Genomic DNA, 24180 nt, shown 5'->3' with positions numbered 1-24180 from the left:
TAGGCTGCTCCTGATTGCCTAGGATTCACGCAACCACTTCTCACCCAGGCAACATCAGCGAAAGGCATTAAAAAGTGTCGATGGGCTTCCCTGATCAGCATTGAGGTAACCATCATCGCGACAAAAGAATGGATATTCGTTCCTTCTTTGGGCCAAAGGGTGGCAGTGCCCCCAAACCTGCTCCTAGAAAAGCTGAGGAGCTGGCCAAGAGCAAGCGTGCAACAAGTTAGTCGAATTGTAAACCATTGAAGTTTCTAAGCATACTGACGATAGTATAGAGGGAAGAAAAGTTGTTGAAGACAGCGAAGATGAAGATGAGGAGGTTGTAGAGTATGTTCTCTCTTTTCGTTCTTTGTTTAACAAGCACTGACATTGAAACAGAGTGAAGAAAACGGCAGCTAAGCCAGCCTCCAAGAGAAAAATCAAGTTTGTCTTGACCTCGAATTCTATCAATTGATTCTTATCTAACTTTTTCAAGGGACGAAGAGCCTAAGGGTGTGTCGATATCCGCTGACGACTACTTCGCTTCGAGCAAAGCCAACAAATCTACAACTTCGGCAACACCTAAAAAGTCTGCAGCTAAAACAGAAGTCCCTGTTCGATCAACTCCCCGAACAAAGGCTGCATCTCCGAAGCCCCCAGCACCAGCGAAGAACGGCAAAACCGCTGCTACACGAAAAACCACGACCTCTCACTCGCATAATGCGGCCGACGAAGATTCTGATGCATACATGGACGATGGAGACGAAGATGAGGGCGATATTTTTGCCGCTGACGCCAAAGGCCGAAGTAAGCGTAAGAACGACGACTATGAGGAGGATGAGTCCGACGAAGAGGTCCTTCCTCAACCCAAGCGCATAGCTACCAGAGGCCGCCGGGCTGTTAAGGAAGAAGATTCCGACGAGGACGTGAAGCCTGCTCCTGCTGGCAAGAAAAGAAAGTCTCCTGCTGAAGACTCGGAGGAGTCAGAAGAGGAGGCCCCACCGAAGAAGAAGGCCGCTGCCAAGCCGAAAGCCCCAGCCAAACCTCGAGCTCCAAGGGCGAAGAAGGCTGATGAGCCAGAAGACGATGACATCAAGAATATCCTTGACAGTGTTGCTACTGTTCGAGCTCCTACGCCACCGCCAAAGGATCCCAATAACAAGTTCGACTGGAAGAAGAAAGCCTTCGGGGGCGGTAACGCATCTGCTCAGCCAGCGTCTGGCTCAGTCGAGCTTCCGGAGGGTGAGGAAGAGTGTCTCTCTGGCCTCAGTTTTGTTTTTACAGGCGTCTTGCAACTTATCAGCCGTGACGACGGGCAAGCTCTCGTCAAGAGATATGGTGGTAAAGTTGTTGGTCAACCAAGCAGCAAAACAAGTTTCGTGGTCCTTGGAGAGGACGCTGGTCCAAGCAAACTGGCAAAAATTCAGTCTCACGGCATCAAGACAATTGATGAGAACGGACTTTTCGACTTGATTCGCAAGCTTCCTGCATTTGGAGGAGGCGGCAAAGGGGCTCAGAAGGCCCAAGAGAAGAAAAAGGCCGAAGAAGACAAGGTGAAGAAGCAAGCTGCCGAAATGGAGGCTGAAGAGAAAGCCCGTAGAGCTGAGGCTGCAAAGGCTGCTAAGAAGGCTGCCGCCGCTGGAGGAGCGCCTGCCAGAGCTCCGGCAGCACCCCCTGTGCAGTTGCTCACGTCTAAATATGCACCAACACAGCTCAGTCATATCTGTGGCAACAAATCCCAGGTTGAAAAGATCCAGTCGTGGCTTAGAAACTGGCCCAAGCACAAGAAATACAACTTCCAGCGACGAGGCGCCGATGGAATGGGCGGTGAGCGTGCTATCATCATCTCTGGTCCTCCTGGAATTGGCAAGACAACTGCTGCCCACCTAGCAGCGAAACTCGAAGGGTACGACGTTTTGGAAAGCAACGCCAGTGATTCTCGAAGCAAGAAGCTCGTTGAGAATGGAGTGAGTGATGTCATGAACAACACTTCACTTCTCGGATATTTTGCTGGCGACGGCAAGGATGTCGACGCCACCAAGAAGAAGATTGTTCTCATTATGGACGAAGTTGATGGTATGTCTGCGGGTGATCGTGGTGGTGTCGGCGCTTTAGCGAAATTCTGCAAGAAGACAGAGATTCCTCTGATCCTCATCTGCAACGAACGAAAGCTGCCCAAGATGAAGCCCTTTGATCATGTCACATTCGACCTCCGATTCAATCGTCCCACTGTGGATCAGGTCCGATCCCGTATCATGACAATTTGCCATAGAGAAGGCCTCAAACTCCCGCCTTCCGTGGTGGACGCTCTTATCGAAGGAAGCAATAAAGATATTCGTCAAATCATCAACATGATTTCCACCGCAAAGCTAGATCAGACAAGCATGGATTTTGACCAGAGCAAGGCTATGTCGAAGGCCTGGGAGAAACATGTTATCCTCAAGCCTTGGGATATCTGCCAGAAGATGCTGGCCGGCGGACTTTTTGCTCCTGCTAGTAAGGCGACGCTGAATGACAAGATTGAGCTTTACTTCAACGACCACGAATTCAGTTATCTCATGATCCAAGAGAACTATCTTCGAACAAAGCCCATGGCTATCAGCGGCAAAGGGCACAGCCAACGCGAGTACAACCTCAAGGCGCTTGAACTGTTCGACAATGCGGCAGAGAGTATCAGTGATGGCGATTTGGTTGACCGCATGATCCACGGACCTCAACAGCAGTGGAGTCTCATGCCCACACATGCCGTGTTCAGTACGGTTCGCCCAGCCAGCTTTATTGCGGGCCAACTGTTGGGCTCGAACTTTACATCCTGGCTCGGCAACAACAGCAAGTACGGAAGACTTGGCAGATCGCTTCGAGAAGTTCATTCTCACATGCGTCTCAGATCTTCTGGCGATCACAACGAAATTCGCCAGCAGTATCTGCCTATTCTCTGGTCGCAGCTTGTCGGACGACTCCAAAGTCAAAACAACGATGCTGTAGGACCAGTAATTGATCTGATGGACAGCTACTTCTTGACTCGAGAAGATTTTGACACTGTTCAAGAACTCGGCGTTGGGGCAATGGACGGGGAGAAAGTGAAGATTGAGACGAAGACCAAAGCTGCCTTCACCAGAACGTAAGTGAACCATTTCTCCATTTATTTTCAACACCCAGCTGACCATTTGATGCAGATATAACGCAATGAGCCATCCTGTTCCTTTTATGAAGGCCAGTAATGTTACCGCTCCCAAAGCTCAGCCTAAGGAGGTCCCTGATCTGGAGGAGGCCGTCGAAGACGATGACGCCGAAGTTGTTGAGGCACCTGAAGCCGATGAGGACGATGACGATATCGACTTCAAGAAGGACAAATACATCAAGAAGCCTAAAGCAAAGAAGGCTACCAAGAAGGCAACGAAGGCTGCTGCCGCGGCCGACGACGATGATGAAGAGGAGAAGCCCAAGCGAGGACGGGCTAAGGCTAAGGCTACGACTACCAAGGCCAAGGCGAAGAAATAAAGCATGGCTATCATTGTGTGGTACGGGTATGTAAATAATATTTCGGCGCGGTCGGTTTTGTCGGTTAGCTACTAGGGACCAATTACTGCTTAGTGTATTGCGAGATTAGGGAAAAGGAGTCTACGGCTACGAGCAGAAGCTCGTATTATGTGTTGTACTATTATTAATAAGACTACCTATACGCATAATTCATTGACTCATTGTGTCCATTATGTGAAAGAGAATGGCATTGCCGTGGGTATAGTTTGGCACTCGGACTGCCATGCCACTGCCAGTACCATACCAGTGCCAACTCCTATTCTCATGCTGCCCTGCCAGTGCCAACGACTGTCAACGGCTGTCAACAGCTGCCATAGCACTGCCAGCTTCTCAGTTACCAGTGCAACAATTGCATTCACTTGTTGCTGCTAGTTTATCATTCCTCTATTGTTTTCGTCTCTTCTGTTTTTCATCTCAACCTTTACTTTTCTTCCCACAACCACATCCTCAATATCATCTGCTCTCTACGCAACTTTTCACACCACAACTCTTTACGAACATCAAGCCTTATTATCTTGGTATTATCACATCTTGCTATTTACATATCGCTCAAGCTTTTGGAAGCGAGTTGCAACAATGCAAGGATCAACTTCGCTCCCGGCTGCCCTTGGTAGCAGTAAATGGATCGCAAGCTTCCTCGCAAAGAACCGCAGCGACGATGACATCTATGTCCGCACACATTCACGTAAGTCTAACGGTGACGATAAGAACCTTTGAGCCTAGAGAGTATCTCGCTGACGGTATCCTAGCTCGATCTTCCCAGAATGAAGTCAAGTTTCAGGGACTCTACCAGAAGGCCACAGCTGAACTACGCAGTAAGTACATCACCCGCACCCTCGAAATAACGAGCGGACGACACAAGGATGTTGAACTGACAAATATTCCAAAGCCGTCTTCCGCAGCACAAAGTCTGACGACTCCGGCCTGCATGGTAAGCCCAACCAACCCTCTCGTTCGCTTGTTCATATGACTGACTTTGAACAGCCGAGAAAGCTCTCAAAGAGAACCTCAAGAACACACCGAAACAACAGGAAAAGTCAACTTGGGCCATCCTGTTTGACACAAAGTCTGGTAACAAACTTCACAAGCGTACCCGTTCCGCCCCTACCAACACCCACGTACCTCATGTACTGGAGACTATTGGCGAAGAGCAAGAGGATCAAGAGTCTTCTGCCCTCAAGTCCTTGGTGAAGACTGCTCAGGAAAGCGAGCAAGACCCCAAGACTGTTACTGCCGCTCCCAAGAATTCTGACGACCGCGTTTCTCACGATGCGGATAACGCTTCTATTCAGACTACCTGCACTGTTATTATTCGACAGGCCACTTTCAATGACGAAGAGGAAACTCGTGTCAACGCTGAAACCAAGCAATCATCGCCTTCTAATGATACCAGCAAGCCCAAAACCGTCAGCTTTGACATCCCATCCTCTCGACAACCCCGCAAGAAGGCACCCAGCATCACTTCTTCCATCTTCTCTTTCATGGAAAAAGTTGTCAGACTCGGAAAGAGTTCGTCTAAGAAGTCTACCAAGCCTCAACTGGAGCCTCGAATCGAACCTTCTGGTCACAAGTGAGTTCTTGTTCTCTTCATTTCTAACCGGTGATCATGGACGATGCTAACAACTTCTTGATAGGAAAACTATGGATCGTCGTCCTATTCTCAAGTGGAATCTTCCTCAAGAAGACAACGCTATGAACAATCTGATCAGAGACTTTTCCGGTCCCCTTACTCCTCCTGACAGCCTCGACATCTCTACTCCTCCTCCCTCCAACGGACTAGGTCGAAGCATCACCAACGTATCTGCCTTTGACAATTCTGTTGAGGACTTGATTCCCATGCCGGCCACGCGCCCAACCTGGGTACGACCTATCTCTGATAGCGATTCTATGCAAGGTAAGTTGCTACGACTATTTCAACCGTGCTTGCTGAATGATTGCTAACCTGATTAGACTTTGACGACGACAAAATCCATAATCCTAGACTCCGACCAAAGCACAAACTTATCCGCCAAAAGACAAAGGCAAACGAGGGTACGTTCAGCATATATACCTGACTAGCCCGCACTGACAATGTCCCAGATGACTCCACAATCATGAGCGATGAAGAAGTCCACACTACCCCAGCCACCGAGACTGAAGATCAAGTAAGTAGTCCGCTTCTATGCCAACAAAGACCGTAATCTAACATTATCTTGTAGGCTTATGAACGCCATCATGCCTGTATCCAGCGAATCAAAGAGATGTACGACCTTCACGGTATTGACCGAACTGGCAAGTTCCTTGAGTGGGAGCCCAAGCAGCGCGAAGCCGTTGAGCAGCGCCAGGTTCGTGAGATGACTGAGGATCTTGAACAACCTCCCCATGATATCCAGACCGAGAAGGATGAGAACGAACCTCATCATCACGAAGAAACCATCTCTGAGAAGACTGCACACTCCCACGACGACACTCAGGAAGTACTGAACGTCAACAAGACACCTAACCAAGAACTCTCTACCCAAGAACCCTCTACCCATGAACCCTCTACCCATGAACCCTCTACCCATGAGCCCCCTACCCACGAATCCCCTATCGAGGAGTCCTCCAACCAGAAGTCCTCCAGTCAGCAAGTTATTGCCCCTGATGCTACCGCTCCTGTCTCCAATCAGGAAGTCACTTCACCAGACACTACTGTTGTCGTCTCTAACCAGGGCCCTCAAAATGAGCAACCCGCCGAACACGAGCCTAACGCTGCCACTCTTACAAACGACACTGCCTCCACCTCTACCTGGGAGTATAACGAGGACATCCCACTTCCTCTTGGAGCACGTCTTACCAAGGCCGCTATAGTAGAGCACCAAAATGAGGAGCACTCTGCATTTTTTAAGTCTCTCCAGAGAGTTCGAGAACAGAGCCCTGATCGCCTGTGTGGTAAGACGTCTAATTCCTCCTCTATTAACATTGCTAACTGTCACAGGTCGTGAAGGATCGTTTAGTGTACGCGCCTGGCTTGACCAAACCTACGACAATGAGAACGAGCTGTTAAAGGAAGACCCTCAGATCAGTTTCTCCCACGATGCCGTTTCCACTGTCGAAGATGAGGATGAGGACGAGGACGATACCCTTCCCGGCTCTGGCCCCTATCCTTCAAGTGTAAGTGTGCCTCCATCTGAATACCGCTCCTAGTACTAACATCAACTCTAAGGACGAAATTGATGCTGCTTTGGCTCACCCCAATGCACCCGCAATTCTTGGCTCTGCACCCCATGAAGCCAGGGAGATCTTGGACAAAGAGATCCGATCTTACAACTTGGCCACATTGAAGAAGGAGGAGCTTCAGGCTCAGGTCCAATCGTCCCTTGCCCGCAACGAGATTATAGAGGACGAGCATGATCGCGCCGATCGCGTGGCTTACCTGTTCCTTCAGAAACAGAAGAAGAAGGCCATGGAAAATGAAGCTGATCCATCAAAGGCAGCTGAGATCCGTCGTGTCCGCAAGGTCTGTCGCGAGTTCGAACAGGCGCTTCAGGAAGTCCAGCGCCGTGCTGCCCTGGCCAACAAGGAGGCCAACGATGCGAAGATCTGTCTCCGATACCTCGATCGCTGCTACAATGCGTTCGAGGAAGATATCCATCGATTAACGCAGCGCCTTGGGCACCAGCGTGCCAACAATCTTGTCGACGCCGTGGAGCTCGTCAGACAGACCGAACGAGAGGAGAACATCGATTATCGCGATGTCGAACGGCTGGACCTGGCCGAACCTGAGAGTCCAGATTCATACGGTGCCACCGAGTTCATGGCGCACGAGGCCCTGGCCGACAACAACGTCGGGCCTGAGGCAGAAGATCCTACTGATATCTTCTTTTAAGCGGCTGTATAAAGATGGATGGACCCAGTGACAAAAAATGTCACGGGGAAAAAAACAAAAAGAAAAAAAAAAGACACAAAAAACAAACAAAAGCACAAAAAAAAACATTAACGAATTTGACAGATCGGCATATAGGATATCCGCCGCTTGGATCCATTGCTTGACAGAGAGTTTGGCGACGAGTTTTTGCCAGATGCTACTCTTGAAGATCTTGGGCGACTTTTCGCCATGTGCTATACTATTTGACGACCATGGGACACATATCTCCCCTGACGATTGACGCAGCGAGGACCAGCGACTATAGATTTTTTTTTTTAACGGAAACGAAGCCACGACCTCATGCATCCTTGTTTGCTTTTTGATTGCGACCATTGTTTGTTACGAAGATATCACGAAGACTACGAAGACCATGATGTCCCCCCCCGAGAGGGTATAGTATTGTATACTACTATACCAATTTGTTATACTACATGAAGAAATTGATACCAGCAGTGTTTTTGTTTATTTTTGCTATTATTATTTTCTAACTGTCATTTGATTGACATGGCACTTGGGCCTGTCACTTGGACGTGTCTTGTAGTTAAACTAGACTAGATACTTGATACGAGGGGATGTCTTGTTGAGGCAGACCAGGAGCAGACAGATGACTAGAAGAATAACACAGATTACCTTTTTAATATTTGTGTGCATTTTTAGTGAATGACATGTGATCTTCTTATGCGACATGCTGTTGCACCGATGTCCTAAAAAATAAAGTCTCCATCTTTTGTCCTTCGTTTAGACTAGAAGTATTTCATGTAATATTCATTCATTCATATCTCTTTCCCACGGGGTATCAAATCTCCAACCTCACTTCCATCAAGCACCCTCGTGCTTAACCGTCGTATCCCCCTCCAAAGTCTCATCATGTTTCCCCGTCTGATCAGCCTGATCCGTTTCACCCTCCGCCTTATCATCCTTCCCCATGACGTTCTCAAACTGTGACCAAAGCGCTTCGACCGAAGAGAATTCATTGCCAACCTACGCCACGCACTCATTAGCCCAAGACAACAAAGTAAATACGACTACTCATACCGCTGTGACTGCCTCGAGAGATCGGTTCAGTTTGTTGATATTGGCTAGGACATGCTCGAAGCTCTGCTTGATTATTAGCATTGGTGCTTGTGTAGAGACAAAGATGACTTACCACTGCAATCTCGCCGAGGAGGACTTCGCGTTGCTGTTCGAAATATGTCTTTTCATGACCGCCCATGGCGGATGCGGATCTGGAATGTGAAGCCATGATGAGACTGTTACTGAGTTTAGTTTGAGAGTTTGTGCAAGGTTGTCGTTGAATTTAACGCGGTTGGCGCGTCTGATTTTTGGCGGGGTTGTTTACTTATGGCGGGCAGTGATGTACTTTCTTTAGTGGGGCACTTGTCATGATATACCTAACAAAGGACAAAGGAGCAGACAAATGATCATGTTACAAGAAATAATGATAGAGACAGCATTCTTCTGGTCATTGAGAGATGTGTGAAAACACTCTATTGTAAAAGACAGCATTTCTACTTGATGAGGGTTTGACAAAATGACTGACGCTATGGAAACATACGCAATATTTATACATGATAACCCCAATATTAACGAATTTCAAACCCATCGCCATGTTTGCTTGCACCAAACTCCCCGAGAATGCCAACATCATAACAACGAAGCTCAACATTCAAGACGTTCATTCAAGACTCATCTCCTATAGTAATCTTGATGTCTCTCGTATTCATGTGGCCTCAATCCTCCTCTTCCCATCATTTCTCGCGGATCCCTTGGATCACGGGGGTCTCTGGGATCACGAGGGTCTCTGGGATCTCGAGGATCATGGCCAGGGTACATGGGACCCCCTGGAGGGGGCGGCCCACGTGCATCGTAACTCGCGGGCGTAAAGCTACGACCAGGCATTTCTCTATGATCTCGTGGCTGCCCAGGGCCAGGAGTAGAAGCATAACGAGGGTATGCTTGCCCAGGAGGAGGCACCTGCTCAGGCCCACGCGAGACTGGAGTTGGATAGCGACCCTGCATCTGATGTTGCTGTGGTGGCATGCTCGCTCCACCAGGGTAGTAAGGGCCTCTTCCATCATCTCTCATGGGCATGTGGTGACCTTGTTGAGGGGGTGGCTGAGAAGGTGGTTGTGATGCAGCCCATGACGCCCCTGGTGTTTGGGGTTTGGACGAAGGATGTTGCGGAGGCCACTGCTGTTGTTGTGGCGGTGGTTGCGATGTGTTGGGAGGTGGCTGCGATGACCAGCCGGCGGGCTGTTGCATGCTGGGATGACCTTGTTGGGCCGGCGACGGCCAAGAAGTTTCACGACCACCCTGGGCGACTTCTCGTGAACGAGGGTGGCCATACTGACCACCCGGTGATCCAGCATGTGCTGGCTGGCCTGTATTGGCGTATGACGTTGGATATCCCTGGTTCTGATACTGAGGGGGGCCTGGGGGAGGGTAGCGATGGTCACCTTGAGGTGAATTTGTGCGGCTATGGTTTGCAGACTGATAAGGATTCTGCCTATAGAAGTCTCGCGGGTCTGCAGCAGCGGCAGCTTCGTGCGATACTCCTATCGACGCCCTCGAAGTGCCCATGTGCGGGGGCTGAGGAGAATCCGCATAAGTTGGCTTGAGAGGTGGCATTACAGGCGTACCTCGAGCGAAGGGCGAGTATGGTTCTGGCTCACGCCGAATTTGTGATGGCGGCCCTGGAAGTGGACGGCCGCTGCGGGGCGGGGGAGTGGGCGAGGGCCTTGTAGGAGTGCTTGTGACATCATTCACTCGCTTGGGTTTTGGAGGAGTATCGTCCGTATTGAGCAGCGACATGATATTAAGACCTCCCTTACGTTGCTCTTGGGGACGAGGAGGTGCTGCTGCTGGAGTTTGGACTGGAGTGCCAGATTGGGGTGTAACTGAGCCAAATGTATCGTGCATTGAGCCTGAAGAGGGTCGTTGCTGAAGAGAAGACACGGGACGACTGGTAGGCGTGCCCATCTGAGGCGAGCGTGTGAGGGGTTGTTCCTCCATCAGATTTCGCACTGGCTGAACAGGAGCTTGCTGCTGCACAGGAGGACCATAGGATTGAGGACGACCAGACTCCTGTAGCGGCCTCGGCAATGGTTGACCGCCGAGGCTTCCTTGTTGGCGGTGATGAGCATATGGCTCGTAATGATGGGGCTGTGGTGTCATCTCGCGCTCCTGCTTGACACGTAAAGTTTGCCTTTCTGACTGTCGAGCTAACTCGCGTTGCTCTTGTTCACGCATCTGCATCTCCATCTTTTGACGTTCCATCTGAGCGTTGTGTTCCATCATAGCAGCCTCATTTCGAGACGGCTGCAGTGGCTGTGCGGCAGCCAGAGGCCGTTGCTCTCGTGGCTCCACGCCAGGAGGTCTGACAGAGGCTTTCTGTGGAAGCGGTACGCGTGCTGCAGGCTCGCGTTCGTTAAGTCTAAATTGTTGTTGTACAGGGGCTTGCAAAGGTCTTGGGCCAGGTGACATAACCTGAGTAACTGGTTGAGCGGTAGGATGCTGATTGATAATGGGTTGTTGTGACTGAACAATTGGTTGCTGCTGGACAGGAGCCTGTGCGATAGGAACTCCTCCAAAGGCTGAGAATTGCGGGCCACGAGGAGGTTGACCGGCAGGTTCCATCTTGGGTTGTGGTGTTTCCCCATGTATTTCAATTCCTGGAGCAACAGCAAGGGGCCGAGAAGCAGCTGCTGAGCTGTCGTATCTCCTTCCTCGCCCTCCTGTTGATGGTTGAGGTGGATCTGGCAGTTTCTCCCCGGACTGTTTCTTCCTCTCGGCGTCACTGACAATAATCTCCCATTCGGACTTGCCTTGATCCTTTTGACGAACATAATAATTCTTCACCTGTCATCATTATTAGTAGCGGTACTTGACCATCTAAAAAACTGGCAGACTTACCATGACAGCAGTTTTAGAGCCCATGTGGGCCGCGATAGCTGTCCAGTCCGAGCCGAACGAGCGTAGGAGATGCGGGAAGTCATTAGATTCAGACACACTCCAGTAACTAGATGCTTGAGTCGGTGCTTTACGTTCTGATGACTGGTGAGTCAAGTTGAAAGTAGCCATGGCAGGTTGTGGAGGTGGGTCAGGTCGAAGTGACGGTGCTGCCATTACCTCCGAGAGGGACGTGGAAGCAACTGGTGGAGGACGTTCCAATGTCTGCATGGGCTGTGGCTGCACAGAGAAGGGAGGCTGGATCCCGGCTGGGTGCTGCTCGAATTGAGTTGGGAGACGATGACCTTCAGGAACTGGCAAAGGAGTCGTGGTGCCATCTGTGTTGAGAGCTCTTGAGTTGGACCTCGAGCGGCCCTTGGCAGGCCCTGGTGCCGCAGCCAAAGTCTGGTTTGATTTCGGTGCTTTGGGTTCCTTTTCCTTGGGACCTCTTCGTCTCTTTCTTCCGTCCACCTTTTCGGGATGATCAACCTTTGCAGAACCTCCACGCCTACCAGGTGTAGCATTGGGCGTCGAGGCCTCTGTGTCAATTGGAGGTTGTTCAAAGCCCCAAGTAGGCGCAGCCGCTCGTCGCGGTCGTCTTCTCTCACCGTTCTCTCCTGTATCATGGTTTTCCTCTGTCTCTCCGTCGCCGTTGCCCAATTCCGATACCAGTGCACTAGACCTTTGCTTCCCCTTACCCTTTCTGCGCCTCTTAGGCTGCTTCTTGAGTTTCTCTTTCAGGTTGAGGTTCTTCTTGTTCATGTAATAATACTGGATGCAAGCGCCGAAGTTACGGTGCGGGATAGCTTCCGCAACTCTGCCCCATTGCTTGGGTGCTTCCAAGTATCTTTTCTCGAACAGACCGGCCTCTTCCTCGGTGAAGTTATTGACCGGAGGCAAGACACGCCATGCTGATACTAATCGGTCAACAGGCGTGTATCCACTCTTGTCAATATAGTTAGTATTGTCCTTTTCTTCCTGCGTCCAAATCATATCCGGGATGACAGCTTCCTTATCAGTGCGGTACTTTTCCTGCTGCATTCGAAGCTCACGCTCTCTTCTTTCTTCGTCTTCGCGCATTGATGCTTGTAAAACACGTTCGAGGTCTCGTTCAGTTGCGAAACGACGCCCACGGCCGCTTCCCTCGTGTTTTGGCTCAGGGGTCACCGTGCCGGTGAATTCAATGCCTGTCGAGACCGAGAACTTTCCACGGCTCTTTACAGCAGCAGGATCGTTTGACATAGTAAAGTCCAGGTAATGATGATAGTTGTCAGAGTAGATCTTCTTATCATGATCCTGCTCTGCAGACTTTTCCAAATGCAGCTTATTCAAATGTTCAAGAACAAAGCCGTCAAGGAACGAGTCTGATTCGAGAGTGCCCATGAACTCCTTGTCCTGGTCCCAAGGCTGACAGCTGAAGTTGGGGAGGCTATCGATTGGCGGCGTGGTCATATATTGTCGGACAGTATCCATATTCATGAAGGAATCATCCTCGGACTCGGTTTCGTCGTCGTCAACCTGCGATGGTGTGCTAGGTGGCTTCGAAGCTGTCTCGGTGGTTTGTAAAACGACGTTTGGTGCAATGACAGTAACGGGGGTATTGTCAGTCTCGATGTGCCTGTGAAGACTGGTTTCAGACTTGTTTGCAGGAGTCTCGATTTGAGGTTCGGCAGGAACTTTCACTGGAGTTTTGATAACATTTTGGTCGTGCTTCCCTGTGGATGTTCCGGAAGGAGTATCACCTAATCCCTCTTTCTGTACCTGCGAGGGCGTTTCGGGACGGGCGTCGACGGGCATCTCACTTGGGTTATCATCTTTTGGTTTCTCCACAGGAGATTCTTTGACTGTGCGTAAAGTCATGTCGCTAATCTCCATAGGTTCAACTGGAAGTTCCTTGATGGCAGTTTCAGGTGTCGCAGGAGTTGGATCTTTAACTTCTCTGTCAGCAACAGGCATCGAGGTCCCGGACGCGGCTGGTGCAGCCTCGACGGCAGGTTCGTCAACATCCATTTCATCAATCTCGGGTTCAAGTGCTGATGCAATAGGTTCTTGTTTGCCGGTTTCCTCAACAGGCTGCTGTGCAGCATCCTCAACAATATCCTCGACAGGCTTCGCGGCAAGTTTCTCAAAAGGCTTCTCGTTAGAATTTTCTTCCACATCCTCGTGGGCTGGTCTCTTGTCAAGCTGCGCGACAGATTCAACGCTCTGTCTCTCGACGGGTTTCTTAGCAGTGTTCTCGGTGGATTCCACGGATTTCTCGGGTTTGTCGATAGACTGTTCGATAACCTGCTCTGTCGGCTCTTTGGTGATTTCAGGCAATGGCTTCGGGGCCGGCTCAACATCTGGTTCCTCCGAACCCCTGACATGAATCTCAGGCTCCGGCTCCAACTCCATGTCTTCCTGGTGTGGCTGCTGCGGTGGTTCGGACTTGACTTCATTTGCATTTTCGGAAGTATTTGCCATTTCCACGTCCGCCTTTTCATGTTCTTCGTCAGGTGCAGGTTCCTTGATTTTCTCAGCGACAAGCTTGTTTGCCGCCTCGGGGAGCTCTTCCACCATCCTGAGCAGTCCATCCTGTTCCCCGACAATCTTGACCATAGATCCATGAGAAAGAGCCGCAAACCGAGCCATGACCTGAGTAGGCAACTTCGGCCCCTCAAGTTTACTCAATTCAGCCTCCGTTTTCCCAATTTCCATGTCAAAGTAGTCGGCCATGTCGTCGTCGTCATCGGATTCCGAGTTCTGTTCCACAGGCTCTGGTTTAGGGGGGACTTCAAACCTGACCACCTTGATAACTGGTCGAACACGCTTCCGCTTTGGCGATTCTTTAGGGGCTTCTTTGGGGGCTTCTTTGGGAGGTTCTCTCATCTCTCTTGCACGGTCCTCAGATACCTGGCTGAATCTGGGCATGTTTTCCATGGTAGGCGATGGACCAGAGCGATAAGAATCCCGCCTAGAAGCGTTGATAGGCCGTGTGTCTCTGTCGATTGATGCTCTTGCAGATTGAGATTCTCGCTCGGATTTGACGGTGATTTCTCCTGGCTCCGCGCTATAATTGGACCGAGCCCGATTGTCATAATGAGTGTCTGACTTTGCATCGCTACTACGCGGTCGCCTCTCATCCTCATTATAATGATCGTACTGAGAACTACCGCGTCGTATAGCCGGTCGCTGCTGTACAAAACTCGGGGATCTCATCATCTTTGGCGAATCCGGTGCCTTTTTAAGGTTAGGGTTGATCCATTGCTTGCTGGAAGGTCTTGGGGGAGGAGGTTGCTGGGCTCGAGGGCCGACTGGAATCGAAGGACCATCATGCATCATTGGCTTACCCATGCCCATGGGAGGCATAGCTGGATCATGTCCAGCTGACGGAGGCCGATCGCCAAAAGCGCGGGGTGCGGTAGGCGGTATCTTCGTGGCAGCGCTGGCGGAAACATACCCCTCTCCTATGCTCAGCCCTCGGCTGATCGAAGATCCAAAGGTAGGAGCAGATGGCACAACAGGAGGAGGCGGCGACACTTCCTTACTAGACAGTCCTGAGTCGTGGCCTGCGTTGGCGCGAGCTTCCATTTTGTTTCTGAACAATTCGCGATCTCGATTGTCTCCACGTTCGTCTCGGCTGTGTCGGGTCTCTGGGTCAGCATAACGATCCATTCGCTCCATGCGATCTCTATCATCACGATCCCTACCCCATCGACCCTCTTGAGACCGACTTCGTGGGTAGCGATCACCCCTATCGTCCATATATGGTCCTCGTCCGCGCCCTCTTTCCGAAGTCCAATCTCCTCTTCCTCGCCCACGTCCTCGATGGAAACCTCCGCCACGAGGATAAGGCGCCATGTTAAACTGGGGATCAGAAGATGATGATCCTGCAGAGGGCGGTCCCCCATCTCGAGAACCGCGCCTGGACCTATCTGCGTCTACGCCCAGAGGTCCATCACGGTCTCTATCTCGGAAGTCTCGATTAGGTGATCTTGCGCGGCCGATAGGAGAGCGACGTGAGCGGAAATCTCTAGGCTCGCGCCACTCCCTATCGCGATCACGCTCACGGCTTCGGTCATCGCGGTAACGATCACGAAAGTCCATGTCCCTGTCTCGACCCCGATCTCGGCTATCGTCCCTTGAAGACCATCCGCGACCGCGCCCCCGACCCCGACCTCTAAAATCTCCTCCGAAACCTCCGCCACGGGGTCCACTCGGTGCGTCGATCAAGGCTTTTGGGCCGCGAGGAGGCTCGCGCCGCAATGGGTCGCCAAAGTCGCGGTTGGGAGGAAAGCCGCCATTGCCTGTTCGAACTTCAGACGGTCGGCGTCTGTCACCGTCGGGATACTGAGCGCCTCTATCAAATCGGTCGGGTGAGCGATCGCGCGGCGATCTAGATCTTTCATAACGTGAGTATCTTGAGGCCCTATTCGACGATGGTTGTCAGCAATCACGAAGTTGCCTAGAGGGCGAACGGCTTCGGCGCCGCGGGTTATGGTATTTTTGTTGATGCCTCCTTCGCATTTGACTGAAATCATAGGGCCGTGGGATGAATAAGTTGTGGTCTTACATTTTTCAAGGGCCGTGGGAAACCCGAAGGAACTGGTAGTATGCAGCCCATGCACTCGAAAACTCAATGTCAAGGTTCCTTTAAGATTCCACTAATAACTCTAGATAACGAAAGACTTTGGTGAAATGTACTGCCAGTGCTGAGGGGACGGCTGAACTTTGAACTCGATATGTCTTCGTCGTTGGTCGCGTCGTGATCACGAAAAGCAGTTGGATTGGACGGTTGACTAGGGTATCAAACGAAAAATCGAAAGGTGTATAACGAACGTATTAGTGGTATTGCGTCGGAGTATTAAGGCGCAGCGATTATAGGGCAATGAAAATGAGGTTGCACCGTAGGGGCGGCAGTGCCTTTTGCGATGGATGAATGCAGCTTTGATGAAGGTTTGCAGGATTGAAGACAGGACAAGCCTCAAGCGTGCAGCCTCAGTTCGTGGCCTTAGCGTAAGCGACCCCATTGCTCTGCTGCAAATTAGGATGGACACACGGACGAAGAGACATCAAAGGTGCCCTTTCCTTTTCCAGTTCCATATTCCAGGGGGTCAGATTTGCCGCGAGACGCTAGACCCTGAATGGCCAGATTTCGTTGTGGAGCGATAAATGCACGCCTCTCTTCCGTTAAAATAGACCCCGCCGTCAATGTGGAGCTGAGAAACGGTACAGAAGAAAAATCATGAAAAATAGGTAGTCATAACGGCCTGACAAAGGTTTGGGGGCAAAATCAACTAATATTCGTGGAAAACATATTTAAGAATAGTCTTTTATATGCGTATCAGCTATCTTGATTAGACTCCGGAACAAATCAAGTATTCGGCCCAGTCTTGACTAAGCCTCTCTCACTATCAAAATTTGTGTTATCCATATTTTCAACTTACGACTTGAAACTTACGACTCACAATTTCACCACAATGGCCTCCAACTCTGATGCTCCGCCCTCGGCGGCCACAGAGGCCGTCCTTGTCAAGTCCGAAGAGATGCCCAAGGACGCCCAAAAGGTTGAGGAGCTGGACTTTAACAAGCTCAAGGGTCCTATCACTGCAGAGGATCTCTTTGAGGGCATGCGCCACATGGGGTTCCAAGCGTCTTCCATGTGTGAAGCCGTGAGGATTATCAACGACATGGTGCGCTGCGCTCCACTTGGAAGATTTTACGCCAGGATCTTCTGAGACATGATCAAGAGCCAGGTTGGCTAACAGTTTGCAGCGTGCGTGGAAAGACCCTGAAACCGGTGACAAGACCACAATCTTCCTAGGCTATACTTCCAATCTCATCTCGTCGGGTCTTCGAGGCGTTTTGCGCTGGCTCGTAGAGCACAACCATGTATCATGCATCGTCACCACTGCTGGCGGTATCGAGGAAGATTTCATCAAGTGTCTTGGTGATACCTATGTTGGCTCCTTCAGCACCCCTGGAGCCGACCTCCGTCGCAAGGGTCTCAACCGAATTGGAAACCTCGTGGTTCCAAATGCCAACTACTGCGCTTTCGAGGATTGGGTCGTTCCTATCCTTGACAAGATGCTCGAGGAGCAAGAGGCCAGCAAGGGAACAGAAGAGGAGATTAACTGGACACCATCCAAGGTAATCCACCGCTTGGGTAAGGAGATAAATGACGAGCGATCCGTCTATTACTGGGCGTATAAGAACAACATCCCTGTGTTTTGCCCCGCCATTACTGATGGAAGTCTGGGTGACATGCTCTACTTCCACACTTTCAAGTCCTCGCCTCAACAGTTGAAGATCGACCTTGTTGAGGATATCCGCCGCATCAACACGATTGCTGTTCGAGCTAAGCGAGCCGGTATGATCATTCTCGGAGGTGGTATCGTCAAGCACCACATTGCCAACGCATGCTTGATGCGGAACGGCGCCGAATCAGCTGTCTACATCAATACAGCACAAGAGTTCGACGGTAGCGATGCGGGTGCCAGACCAGATGAAGCTGTATCGTGGGGCAAAATCAAGATCGGAGCGGACAACGTCAAGGTCTACATGGAGGCCACTGCTTGCTTCCCCTTTATTGTCGCAAACACGTTTGCAAAGGACATCGGGAAGACGGATCCAAAATAAAGAATATGATAGAATCCAAAAAAAAAATACTTGTTAAAAATCACTTGCGGTACGTTGGTATTTGTAATGCAATGCTGAAGCGCTTCAAGTAAACAGAGTGATGCGAGCCCAAGAGCCAACGGCCCGTAGATTCCAGTGGCTGCCAATTTCATGTGCCTGTCCTCCGAATGCCTTGGACCTGTCAGTCTCGTAGATTCCAGTCAGCCGTGCTGCCGTCCATTCTTTCGGGGCTTGCCTTCCCAAAATCGCTCTATATCTCGTTCATGTTTGCGTTCTGTGCTCGGTTGTCCTTGGGATCATCCACGTGGTCCTCCTGGTAGGTATCATCCGTGCCACCTCTTTCCGATTCCTGTGCCTTTTGAGAAGCCAGGGCTGCCCGTCGATCAGCTCTTTCTCTGTCGATCTGGCCACGAGGTCTGTATCGAAGCTTGTTGGCCAGGCGGCGCTCCTCTTTGGCTCTGGCAATCGCATCCTCTTCCTCTTGTCGACGCAAAATGTCGGCGGGGTCAATTTTAACCTTTCCCATCATCTTGACTTCTGCCAGGCCCGCCTTAAGTCTTGGCCAAGAGCTCTTTTTCCCTCCCTTTCTAGTCATGAGCCACACAATGACTTCGGGCGCATGGACGGTTCCATCGGGGCGTTGGACTTGCATGCAAGCCTGAAGCCAGAGGAGGTCGCCTGCTCGATCAGACCGAGAATCAGGATTAGGTGGAAAGTGGGGAGGAATAATAGGGCTTCCGTCACTTGTACGGGTCGGATCGTCGCTTAGGGAGGAGATGATTTCTTTACGATGGTCTGTAGAAGAAGTAGCTGGGGAGTGATCTTGTTTTGGAGTTTCTGGAGTAGGCAAGATTGAGCAAACTTCTTTTCTGGGCGCTATTCGGGGGGGTTCGGTCGAAACTGGTAATGGGCTCTTTTCAGATAACATAGATCCGGTCTCTTCAATGCTCTTGATAGGAACTTTAGGCCTATCCGTTATACCTAGATCTAGGAAATAACGTCAGAAAACATACAGTATAACAAGTACGGGTAGATGGGCTGTACTCCTCTTACCAGGCCGAAGGCCAAAATCTTGCTCCACGGCGGCTCGACGAAAATCCATAATCGAATCTATAGTGAAGTGTGTCAGTAAGTCATAAGTGCTTGACAAAGTAAGCACCCGTTGCCGAATTGTGATGACGTCTTGTGCAAAGGGAGAATAAAGAGAATAATGTTTAGGAAGAGGTGCTGCTCTCGTCCGAACTGATAAATAGGTGGAGAAAGCATCGTAGAAAGAAGGAGAGCATAAATGAGTATGTAGAAGAGGAATCAAGGTGTAGTCAATGCAAAAGCTTGGCTCTGGATGAGTTTGGAGGTGTTTGACAGGCAGTGCACCAGTTGCTATCACCGGCAGAAAATTCCATGCTGGTCTATTCAAGACTTACCATTGTACATATCCCGCACTACCTCTGGGTCTTTTTCTTCCAATCTCTTGGTATCCGTATCTCCTTCTTGCTTAATTTCCGGAGATGCAGTTGGAGAGACATCAGAAGTTAGAGCTGGTGACCGTAGAGTGTGCTTTTTGTGAGTCCAGTTGTTGCCCTTCCTCCTCTTTCTTTTGGGCTTTGTAACTGTTTGCGGATCCGAATCTGAGTTGGACACGGGACTCATCAGTTCCCTATGCTCTAAGCTCTTGGCTTGTATATCAGGCGTAGCACTACTATCCATGGTCCCTATGTCATCGTTTGTCGGTAACATTGCTGATCTGAACAGTCGTAGGTGGTGGCGATGTTGAAATGGCCTCGGACTTCAATATTCTTGATAAAATAAACAACTGCAGTGGCTAAACCAGTTGGACTGTAGTTAATGAAAAGATGAGGATTGGAAAGACAAGTATGAGAGAGGTGAGAGGGAAGAAAGAGGGGCTCGAAGTTAAAGAAGGAAGGACAGAGGGAATGAACACACCCCGAAGAGCAGGAGCGATAAGTCAGCGAGAATATTTTTTTCCATGATTGTCAATTTTGCAGTTTGGCTTAGGCATGAAACTTAGATTGAAAGGTTAACACGAAGAAGAATAAGAACGTCTGCCTTTGTAGCTATAACATCGTAAATGTATGCAAAGGTTGTCTCTAACCCCTTATTGGTGAAGCAGGCATCCAGATCTACCTATCATGACTAATATGTCTACCACCACAAGGTGGTATTGAAGGCGATTTGATAGGTCGATCAGTTTCAGGAAGTTGTACTCAACATAATGCGGTTTTGGTTGCACAACATGATGCTGTAGAGCAGAATTTAGTTTGGGTGGGGACAGAACAACAAGTAATTGTAGCAAAGTCAAAGACTCGAAAGATTCGGCTTGTACCTCCTGTGGGATGCAGATTCAAAATACAATATATTTATACATGAGCCGAGAATGCAGAACCGCATCTTTCAGTTATAGAGTATCATTTTCAAGCATTCCTGATACTTTGCTTAAACTCAGTGAGAGCAGAAGTCCACTCATCTGCGCCACTTCCCTCTGCCCAAGATGCAACCTTCTCAATCCCCTCAAGATCATCCCTCATGTGACTTTCCGTTGACGTTCCGTCCAGAATCGAAATCCCTTCAAGACCCAAGACAAGGGCATAATATGCCGCCACGGGTGCAACACCGGCATTCTGTGCGATCACCCTGACAGGGTTACTGACAGCAAGCTCCGGATTACCTGTGAGTGTCCAGAAAGACTGAAATGCAATGTTTTGCCGTCGACAATAAGCTCTGAGTTCTACCTCGAAGTGCGTTTCCGAATAGAAGCGGTTCTGAACAATGCTGGGTTTCACAGTAACTGCATCGTTGAGCGCTTTGAGAATAGGAAGCGTGGTGTTGGAAATGCCCAGGTTACGAATCTGGCGAGGCACGTAGGTTTCCAGAGTCTTCCATGCCGTGATAGTTTCATCCATAGTTCCCAGAGGTGTATGTAGAAGTACACTGTCAAAATAGGGCTCCTCGCCCTCGATGGTGAAGTACTTGAGTGAGAACTGCATAGACTGATGAACTTGATCCACAACTGGGGCATCAAAATCATAAGGTGCGTTTTCAGCTTTGTTGGCTGGGGGTGAGAACTTAGTTTGGAGCTGGTAACGTCAGTCAATATTACGCACAAAATGTAAAGAAACAAACTCACAAATACTCCCTCACGTTTGATGATGCCGTCTCTGATAGCTCTTTGGAAACCCTGCCCAACACCTTTTTCGTCGTAATGCTTGGGCTGGCCTGCCGTGTCGACACCGCGGAAACCATACTTTAGAGCAGTATAAACAAGATCTGCTGACATTTCCTTCTTCCATGCTGTACCATAGATGAGTTTTGGCATAGCAGTGGATGAGCCCTTGAGGGTCATGTCCTTTGCGAGTTTGGCGGCCATGATGAAGGACACAACTGAATAATTGACTGAGTGAAAGATGAGTGAATTCGTCGAGTATTTCTAGTTATCAGTGAAAATATGTCATACGATACCTATGTTACACGTGGCGACGTTGAGCGGAGGTACAGCTCAACATTGGTGATGTTGGATACGACATGTTGAGAGCCTCAAAACGACCCTACATGATGTCAATTACAACGACATGAGCTACGACGAGCTGGGAATGGCACGGGAATAGATCAAAGCCATAATGTTACGAGCTTTCTCTCCCCGCAACGCGGGGTTCTCGTGGGGTTGGGGCAATCTGTGTAACAAGCCATTTACTCAATACTTTAAGTGAGTTGGAAGGGAATGCCTTCGAAGTTCTGGAGTTCTTGATTCATTTTTTGTTGAAAGAAATAAAACAAGCTTAGGAATAATTTCTTCCGAGGTATTTAGGCTGATGATCGGGGGACCGGGTTCTGTTACCGGGTATGCAAAGTGAAGCAATTTCACAGCCAACTGTAAACATTATTGGATTATGTGTTGTTGATGCCCCGCCACAACTCTGAGGGGTTGGAGCTCACCAGGTTTAAGTCACGTCACTGAAAATAGTGTATACGGAAAAGATTCAATTCGCGCTTTTCACTCATAAACATCTTCTGTACATAAACTAAAAGCTTCACAAACCATAGAGATATTATCGTCATGGCTCCTTACGTTGCCAAATGGGGAATCTTGGCCACTGGTGGCATCGCTGAATGTGAGTCTCTATTTTATATCACAGATTACTACCTAGCTAGTCTAACTATCACCATCAGGCTTCACCAAGGATCTTCTAACAGATCCTACTACCCGAGAAGTCAACGACGTCCAGCACGAGATCGTCGCAGTGGCCTCTTCCAGCTCCGTCGACCGAGCACGAGATTTCATCAAAAAGATCGATGGCCCTTCTTCAGCTGCCGTCTACGGCTCATATGCTGAGCTTGTTGCTGATCCTAACGTCGATATTATCTATGTCGCTACCCCTCATAGTCACCATTTCCAGAATGCCATGCTGGCACTTGAGGCTGGAAAGAATGTCCTCTGCGAAAAGGCCCTTACCGTGACTGTCGCGCAGACAAAGAAGTTGTATGAGGTTGCCAAGTCCAAGAACCTCTTCTTCATGGAGGCTGTCTGGACAAGATACTTCCCTCTCAGCATCAAGGTGCGAGAGTTGATCCAGTCTGGTGTCATTGGCGATGTTTATAGAACTTTTGGTAAGTATCCTCATTCAGTCCCTCTGACATTTTTCAACGCAGTAGTTTTAACTCACTCTTATAGCCGATCTTTCATTCAACAAAAACACAGACAGTGGTGACCTCGAGTTCCCTGATTCAAACCGCATGGTCAACCCCGACCTTGCAGGCGGCGCTCTACTCGATCTCGGCATCTACTCCTTGACATGGGTTTTCCAGTCTCTATACCACGTTCAGCCTGAAGCTGACAAGGAGTCGCCTAATGTCGTGGCTTCCATAAACAAGTACCGAACCGGCGCAGACGAGTCAACAAGTATCATCTGCCAATTCCCCAAGCACAGGAGTGTCGGAATTGCAACCACCTCACTACGTATCGCAACAGACGTCGATGGCCACTACACAGGTGGCCCAGCGATCCGAATTCAAGGTTCCAAGGGTGAGATTCAAGTTACAGGTCCTGCATACAGACCTACTGAATACAAGGTCATCAAGTCGGACGCCAACGGCAAAGTCGAGGTGGTGACCTGCCCGATCCCTACAGACCCCAAGCGTAACGACTGGGGCCACGGCATGTTCTGGGAGGCTGACGAGTGTGCGCGATGTTTGCGTGACGGAAAGAAGGAGAGTGCATCGATGCCTTGGTCCGAGAGTATTGCCGTCATGGAGGTCATGGATAGTGCGCTGAAGCAGGGTGATGTGAAGTACCCTGAGCTGATCACTACTGATGTATTTGACGCTAACAGCCCTCTCAACACTGGCAAGAAATGAGCTGTATACCGTATGTACAATGCTTCAAGTAGCCATGAGATAAGAGTCGGGAAGATGTGATATATACAAGGATGCTCTGAAGCATTGAATAGTGCCACCACCCTGCATCGTGATTAAGACGTGATTATAAGATTCGCATAAGATGCATACTACGTCCACCGTTACGGGTGGTGAAAAGTCCCGACGCTACGCGCGGGAGAGTGAGATTAACGGTTCATGTCAGATGCAGCTGCCATCCTTGACAGGGGGGTTGCCCTTTTAGATTGCTATCAATCATCAAACGTGCGATGGCTGTTTTCTTAGCCAAGCCGACACGGGAAGCATGGCGTGGCATTGTAAGACATTTTCGCGCCATGTTTGCCCCCTTTCGTAACCAAGGTACCTGAATAGGGTGAACGGGCGGCTAGGATCGCTCAGGCAAGGCACCAATTTTGAGCAGATCCTTTGAGGCCTGAAAACACAAGAGTCGGAGTCTTTTGGTCTCGACCTGAGATGACGTGCAGCCCTGCCTGTTCTTCAGGCAAGCGAGCGAGCGGGAGCACCCATGCCCACCCACATATGTGTCGCGGATCCTTGATACGAACGCTCTCGTCTGCTGAAGATATGCATTATGCATGCAGCACGAGGGCTACCTTGGATGACACGCGAGCGGTGATAGGAGGGGGGGCGTACAAGCCACCAAAAGGGTGTTCGATGGCTGACTGATTTGCGGAATTCTTCCAAGGGATTGGGTGGTGAGAATGTGAAAATGCGATGTGATACTTATTACACAACGATCCATGTACAAAGAGAGATGGGATTGTGGGGGTCGACGATATAAAGACCCCCAAATTGAG

At 49.9% G+C, this 24180-nt stretch overlaps 8 protein-coding genes across 8 annotated transcripts; 4 read left to right on the top strand and 4 right to left on the bottom strand.

Annotated features, from left to right (window-relative positions):
• Positions 1-128: 128 nt before the first annotated feature.
• Positions 129-3483, top strand: FPOAC1_000338 (uncharacterized protein; the record flags this gene model as incomplete). Its single annotated transcript, XM_044844954.1, has 5 exons — positions 129-225; positions 279-330; positions 382-426; positions 479-3103; positions 3159-3483. 5 exons carry the CDS (start codon positions 129-131, stop codon positions 3481-3483), a joined length of 3144 nt encoding a protein of 1047 aa, XP_044710870.1.
• Positions 3484-4098: 615 nt separating this feature from the next.
• FPOAC1_000337 (uncharacterized protein) lies at positions 4099-7369 on the top strand (the record flags this gene model as incomplete). The annotated part of the gene is made up of 10 exons (XM_044844953.1): positions 4099-4207; positions 4272-4337; positions 4412-4453; positions 4507-5092; positions 5157-5416; positions 5473-5553; positions 5602-5666; positions 5721-6432; positions 6479-6654; positions 6707-7369. The coding sequence occupies 10 exons, from the start codon at positions 4099-4101 to the stop codon at positions 7367-7369; spliced, it is 2760 nt and encodes a 919-aa protein (XP_044710869.1).
• An 858-nt stretch (positions 7370-8227) lies between these two features.
• FPOAC1_000336 (uncharacterized protein) lies at positions 8228-8651 on the bottom strand (the record flags this gene model as incomplete). Its single annotated transcript, XM_044844952.1, has 3 exons — positions 8228-8389; positions 8444-8506; positions 8556-8651. The coding sequence occupies 3 exons, from the start codon at positions 8649-8651 to the stop codon at positions 8228-8230; spliced, it is 321 nt and encodes a 106-aa protein (XP_044710868.1).
• Positions 8652-9094: 443 nt separating this feature from the next.
• Positions 9095-15876, bottom strand: FPOAC1_000335 (uncharacterized protein; the record flags this gene model as incomplete). The annotated part of the gene is made up of 3 exons (XM_044844951.1): positions 9095-11266; positions 11321-15642; positions 15687-15876. 3 exons carry the CDS (start codon positions 15874-15876, stop codon positions 9095-9097), a joined length of 6684 nt encoding a protein of 2227 aa, XP_044710867.1.
• A 939-nt stretch (positions 15877-16815) lies between these two features.
• On the top strand, positions 16816-17974 carry DYS1 (Deoxyhypusine synthase; the record flags this gene model as incomplete). Its single annotated transcript, XM_044844950.1, has 2 exons — positions 16816-17028; positions 17111-17974. The coding sequence occupies 2 exons, from the start codon at positions 16816-16818 to the stop codon at positions 17972-17974; spliced, it is 1077 nt and encodes a 358-aa protein (XP_044710866.1).
• A 250-nt stretch (positions 17975-18224) lies between these two features.
• FPOAC1_000333 (uncharacterized protein) lies at positions 18225-19711 on the bottom strand (the record flags this gene model as incomplete). The annotated part of the gene is made up of 3 exons (XM_044844949.1): positions 18225-18961; positions 19028-19084; positions 19399-19711. 3 exons carry the CDS (start codon positions 19709-19711, stop codon positions 18225-18227), a joined length of 1107 nt encoding a protein of 368 aa, XP_044710865.1.
• Positions 19712-20406: 695 nt separating this feature from the next.
• On the bottom strand, positions 20407-21359 carry FPOAC1_000332 (uncharacterized protein; the record flags this gene model as incomplete). Its single annotated transcript, XM_044844948.1, has 2 exons — positions 20407-21069; positions 21120-21359. The coding sequence occupies 2 exons, from the start codon at positions 21357-21359 to the stop codon at positions 20407-20409; spliced, it is 903 nt and encodes a 300-aa protein (XP_044710864.1).
• A 687-nt stretch (positions 21360-22046) lies between these two features.
• Positions 22047-23344, top strand: XYD1 (D-xylose 1-dehydrogenase (NADP(+)); the record flags this gene model as incomplete). Its single annotated transcript, XM_044844947.1, has 3 exons — positions 22047-22101; positions 22160-22597; positions 22662-23344. The coding sequence occupies 3 exons, from the start codon at positions 22047-22049 to the stop codon at positions 23342-23344; spliced, it is 1176 nt and encodes a 391-aa protein (XP_044710863.1).
• Positions 23345-24180: the final 836 nt, after the last annotated feature.

Source organism: Fusarium poae, chromosome 1 (assembly GCF_019609905.1).
Source record: "Fusarium poae strain DAOMC 252244 chromosome 1, whole genome shotgun sequence".
NCBI classification, from domain to species: Eukaryota; Fungi; Ascomycota; class Sordariomycetes; order Hypocreales; family Nectriaceae; genus Fusarium; species Fusarium poae.
Note: the sequence above shows the minus strand (reverse complement) of the source record. Positions and strands in the feature narration are given on the sequence as shown.